We start from the raw sequence: 6,345 nt of genomic DNA on the forward strand, positions 1-6,345 counted from the left end.
ATGGGCTACAAACCAGTACCGGAGGAAAAACACTGCATTCCTAGAGACAAATTCAACACCTTTCATGGACAATGCCTTCATATCAAGCTGAGCAACCTACCATATTATCTTTGATGTAAGTTTTTTTTACCCTTGACAGGATTCATATGGCATGAAAATGCATTTTGAATGTTTGGGTGGAAATCTGCCCTGTGGCCAGAACCCTTTTTGTGCTCCTGCTGGAGTTTTTGGTTGAATGATCACGAGATTCTGCAAATGGCTGATGCAGAAACTGTAATAGGGAGCGAAATACCAACTATGTTTCCAAAGGACCACCAGGAACCAAAACACACACTCCAAGCTCTAATCAAGCATATGACTGTTTGTTGAAGAAAATATATTATCATCTCATGTACCTCTTGTTTCACAAAAACAAAAATTGCAAATATATATCAATAACAGGAAAAAAATGCATCTTAAAAAACTGGATCAATTTCCCTTCGAACAAAAATATGCTGGAAAAACCTAACTCATTGTGTGCAAAATCAGAAGAAAATAAAGGCTGTGATAGAGAAACTCAAATTTTAGGTTACTTCACTATATACTTAAAGTAGAAACAACTCTGCAACTAATCCATGCCAATATCCAGCTCACATTCCTGGCGTATATTACAAGATCCTTCAAGCTAATCAACTTGATGGTTTCTTCTTTGCTTCAAGATCCTTCACAATATTAGTAAGAGATCTTGCATCCCAAGCTTTAGCCAGTTTACCACGATCTTCAGACTGCAGAAAGTACAGATCATTTTAGTAATAACATGCGTTCAGCCTATTCATTTGTTTCAAAGTTATATATTATATTATTTATTTATAAGAAATATTTATGACAATATGAGCCAGTTTAACACGATCTTCACACTGTAGAAAGTACATATCATTTTAGTAATAATATATATGTTCAGTCCATTCATTTGTTTCAAACATATTTATTTATTTATGACAATCTTCAAATGCAAATAGAAGGGTAGTAAAGAAAGATATGTTACACTTTGCAAATTGCAAGATCAAAAGCCTAACCTTCTCCAGCTCTAAAGCGCGGTCGTTCAGCTGATCAGCCGTAAAACCTTTCTTGTGAACCACCTGAAGGACCTTAAGCAGGTGCTGCTGAAGACTCTCTGAACAGTGCTCCTCAAGGTTATGTTCAGCGAACGAAGAATCACAGCCGAAAGGGCACTTCATGGGCCTCATGGGGCAGACAGTAACACAATGTCTATCCATATCACGCCTCAGAAGCCGTTTCTCGCAGTTCTGCTCGCACTGAAGGATCTTGAAGAGACAAGCTGCATCATGATCCTGCATGCACCGTACAGAAACTTTCGCTCGGCATCCATCGTTCGGGCAAGTGACAGGCCTGAAGCTACACTGTGCCTTGTGATGAGCAAGACGTTCTTCATCTTCATATTTCTCAGGGCAGTGGAACTTGGTTTTAATGTCCACATTCTTGAGGAGGACCTCGGCGATTGCTTCTCTCCTTTCTAGTGGCCAGAAGCGGGTCATATCCATTTCTTGGACAAAGTCATCGATCTTATCTTCACGGCTATCGCTCAACAACCACCCAGAGACATGGCCGATGATGTTTCTTTTCGTGCGACTGAAATCATCCATGAAGATTGATATGATCTCATAAGGGTCATCTGGCATCTCATTCTCAGTGTTTTGTTCCACCTCCGATTCAATGAGAGCATCAGCTATGAACGTTTCACTTCTTTGCGTAATGTAGTCCACCATTTCTTTCCTGAGGTCAACGGCAACAACAGATGGGCTCCTGAACAGATCACCCGTCGTACCGTCGACACAGACCGCAGCCAAACCAGGGAGCAAGAATTGTGCTAGTTTGTGCATTGCTTCGGAATCACAATACGGGCACTGGAGAAGCTCACCTTCATCCCTCACCGGTCCAGGATCGGCAACTGGAAGATCCATTGCCCCCTTAGATCCAACACCTGCAAACACATAACTTGGATTCACCATCAGTGACTTAAAGTTGACAAACAACGTCCGTCATTCTGATATGTGTTGCTGACCTTCATCCTTGGTTGGTCCAGGATCGGCAACTGAAGGGTCCATTTCAACCTGTGATCACCTACAGATGCATGACAAGCAACATAGTCAGGACCAGGATCAACTGATCTCCCTGTTACTCTAAAAAGAAAGAGAAAAAAAGGACCATGATCAACAACAGAAGAAGCTTAAAATTCTAAGATGCATTTTCCAGTCTGATCTGAAGGCCCTGGCTCCGCGCCTGGGTGGTACTATTTCCGGCCAGGAATTGTGAATAAACATTTCAAAATAAAGGAAAAAAACAAATTGTAAACAAAAATCAATCAGATAGTATCGAAATTGCAAAACACGGGCCGTGGGATGGAAAGGCGTCGACTGGGATTGAAATTCGAAGGAAAAATGATTTAATTGTTGACAGCAGAGGCAACAAGAGAGCAAAACAAACAAAGAGCAATCCAGGCAGGACAGGTTCCCTTACCAGCAAAGGGATCGGGTCCAGATGGATCAAGAGACTGCCTCGCTCTAGGGAAAACTGACAGATCGGGGACAAAAGGCAACGTTTAGAATATTCCTATAATTAGCAAGCAAGGGATTGACCTCTCTATCTATTATTAAACTGACTGAGAGGGGGGGTAAGATGCAACGTTTAGAATTTCCTATAATTAGCCAGCCAGTTATTAGCTCAGATAAATGCTACACCACTCACTCACTCACTCAGTCAGCACAATAGCAAGAATAGAATGCACACCAGTCACTCATCCGTGCCGAAGCCATGGATTGGACACACATCTTTTATGACAAGTTCATGCACGAGCCACTCTATCCGCCACACACGACAACACAGAGACTTTTTGTAGATACTACTCCCTCCGTTCCTAAATATAAGTCTTTCTAGAGGTTCCACTAATGGACTACATACGGATGCATATAGACATAATATAAAGTGTAGATTCACTCATTTTGCTCCGTATATAGACCCCTAGTGAAATCTCTTAAAAAGACTTATATTTAGGAACGGAGGGAGTACAAGGCATTGCAATGCAAACAAGTGCCCCGCTTTTTACATGCCATTTGGTAACAATGTGATGCTAAAACAAGAGGACTGTATGCTGTAAAAAAAAAAAGCAAGGGTACCCCCTAGCTTGACAAATTACTAGAAGATGGGATAAGACCGTGCCTAGACTCGATTGCGGAAGGCTCTGCCCCCCAGTTGAGACGGGGCTTTTCAGGAACGGGGAATCACGGTCTTCAGGAACCGCATGCTCGATGGTGAGTTGCGGGCATCGTAGCTAGCAATGGTGGGATCATGATGCTCGGAAATACAAATCGCCGCATCGGTGGTTGCTGGGCGTATGCAGTAACGAACGACTAACGCGGTTACAGAGGCCGAACCTGTGGCGGCGGCGGCCGAGGAATCGGCGGGAGAGAGAGATGGGTCCTGGGCTGGGCGACGATGTTGCCCTGGGGCACACCGCTCCGGCGACGGGCCGACACCCGAGAGAGGCGTCGTGGGAGGGGGAGGCCCGGCGACGGCACGGCCGGCGAGCGGTGGTCCGGTGGACGGCGGAGGAGTCTACTTGGACGGGAGAGGAACAGAGCCAGAGGGGCCTTCGCAGATCCGCTTTCTTTCGTCTTCAATTGAGAAGAATTCACCGTACTTCCTTATACTTGTCTTGGTGATTACTTTAGAATTGTAGTTACAAATACTAGTGAAATGACCCGTGCGTTGTCACGGAAGAAAAAAAAACATAATCTCCAATGATGATGATCACATTTTGTTCACATATCATCGTTTGATTTAGAAATTTTATACACAAATACAAGAAATGTTTCTTCTTTTAAATTTATTCACAAGTTGAAGCAATATTTACATTTTTAAAAAATATATATCATGGTTGTCAAAATTCTTGGAAACTCACAGATTTATTCTGAATTTCAAGAAATGCTTTTTAAAAAACATACAATAATAATTCGATCCATCCAACAGTTAATTCTTTAAAATTCACACAGGTATATTGTTACAAAGACTTAGAAGCATAAATATTTAACTACATATATTAGATCTTCCATGAACAATTTTACAAATATGGGAACAATTTTAAAATCGAGAACATTTTTTACAATTTACAAACATTTACTAAAAATCATGACTATTTTTTATATTTCGAATGAGTTTAAATATTTTCTTTTGAATTGGCGACCAATTTAAGAAAAGACGAACATAATTTATGATGTTGGAGGATTTTATTTTAAATTCACAAACATTTTTTGAAACACATGAAGTTTTTCTGAATAAACAAAACATTTTTATAAATCAGTAATATATTTATTGAATTCATGGACATTGTTTTGTAATTTTCCAAAAAAATATAAAAATCCGGCGCTTTTTTGAATCCTATTTTTAATTGAAAATAAAAATTCGTCAGCATTTTAATTCAAAATTAATATTTTTTAATATGCAAAAGTTTTTGTAATTCTAAATTATTTAAATTATGAATAAACAAAAAAATGGAACGGAAAATTTTAAATAAAAAAAACTACCAAAACAGGCATTAGCTATTTTTAAAGTTTTAAGACATTTTTAAATGCATTAACATATTTTGAATTAGAAAGCATTTTGTTAAATGTCTTTAATAATTTTTAATACATGGAATTGTATTTGAGATCGTGGACTATTCTTATTGTACAAACATTTTTCAAAAATTGGAAACATTTTATTGTATATGCGAGCATTTTTTACAAAACTCCGAGCAGTTTTTGAAGTCACAAACATTTTAATTTTTTAAGTATGTTGATTTATAATTTTCAGTTTATTAAAAATTTAAAGATTATTTGAAGTTCTAAATTATTTAAAATAAACAAATAAAATGGAACTGAAAATAAATAAATAAACGAAACTAAAAGCAGTCGCCTGTGCATGGGCCGGCCCATACGGTGTGCTGGATATTCTCCCAGCGTGCAGAGCGTAATATAAGAGGTTTTTTACATGGGCCGGCCCAGTCCAAAAAAATTCGATTTCTGAAACGTTTTCTATTACTTACCGGTGGCATGGTGGGTAATTTATGTAAACTTTAGGGGTAATTTCTAAGACGGACGACCAGAAATCGTATTTGCTTTATTATTAGAGAGAGATTACACCCCGATGTTCGTCCTCGTGCCCCACACACGGAAATTGGAGATCTTGGACTCGCTCAGGAACTCCATCAGGGTAGTGGTTGTGGAAAGCTTCAGAACAACTATGCGCGGCGTGAGGGTTTTGGTTCTCAAGGCTTGTGAACCTGATCTTGATGATGTTATCGTCTTGCTGAGATGCTTCCCTTACCTGACGAAACTGTACATCACGTACTCTCTGGGGACGTGCTTGAGAAATGATGGACACGGTTACAACCCGCAAGATCCTATCTCATGCCTTGAGCTTCATCTCATAGAGGTGGTGCTCAAGTGCTACGAGGGCAAGCAGTTGGATGTGGATTTTGCCAAGTTCTTTGTGGTGAATGCTAAAGTGCTCGAGTCAATTAAGTTTGGGGTCCACGACAGTTGCACCGATAAATGGATAGCTAATCAGGGCAAGCGCCTGCATCTGGATAGTAGGGCTTCTCGAGATGCTCAATTTGATTTTAGATCCGATCTTACTTGTGATGATTTTGTTTGCTATGATGTTCTCTTTGTGCCTGATCCCTTGGGTACCAGAAGGTCTTGTGAATATTGTTCACGAGGCTGACCAGGTTGGTGACCTTGTATCAGAACTTTTCGCCCATCCTATTTTGGTGTAAACATGCCTATCATGTGTAATTTCTTGGGTCTTCTATTAGTGCTACTATTGTGCGCTTCTATATCTGTTCTATCAAATAAAGAAGCTAATTTTAAGATAATGCGTAATTTTTTGAATCTTCTGTTAGTGCAGCTATTGTGTCCTTCTATATCTGTTCATCAAATAGAGAAGCTATTTTTAATAAGATAATAATGTAGTTCCATGAGTTTGCCTCTTTACCAAAGCATCTCCAATACTCGTAAAATGTCATGCTAATACTCCATGTGTTCCATGTCAGTCTCCCTGATATTATAGCATAGCATCCCAAATGGTCGAGTACTTAATTGTTCTAAACATCCATGCTGGAGATGGATACCACATCAGCAAGGATGCTATCATATCATGGAAGACATTGAGCTAGTTTCATATCCTTCGGTCATAGGTGCATTGGACCCAACACTAAATTTCACAAATCTAAAAAGGGTATTTTTACTATCTTTTGCTAGGTAACCCCTGGCAACTGAAACTTATTGATTATGCACTGTCAGTCAGTCA

At 39.6% G+C, this 6,345-nt stretch overlaps 1 protein-coding gene across 1 annotated transcript; it reads right to left on the reverse strand.

Moving 5' to 3' along the window:
- Positions 1-435: 435 nt before the first annotated feature.
- Positions 436-3,585, reverse strand: LOC123410164. The gene is made up of 4 exons (XM_045103060.1): positions 3,432-3,585; positions 2,063-2,121; positions 1,056-1,981; positions 436-764 (listed from the first exon to the last, which is right to left on the reverse strand). The coding sequence occupies exons 2-4, from the start codon at positions 2,103-2,105 to the stop codon at positions 669-671; spliced, it is 1,065 nt and encodes a 354-aa protein (XP_044958995.1). The 5' UTR covers positions 2,106-2,121; positions 3,432-3,585; the 3' UTR covers positions 436-668.
- Between the last annotated feature and the right edge of the window lie 2,760 nt (positions 3,586-6,345).

This window comes from Hordeum vulgare, chromosome 7H (assembly GCF_904849725.1).
Source record: "Hordeum vulgare subsp. vulgare chromosome 7H, MorexV3_pseudomolecules_assembly, whole genome shotgun sequence".
Lineage (NCBI taxonomy): Eukaryota > Viridiplantae > Streptophyta > Magnoliopsida > Poales > Poaceae > Hordeum > Hordeum vulgare.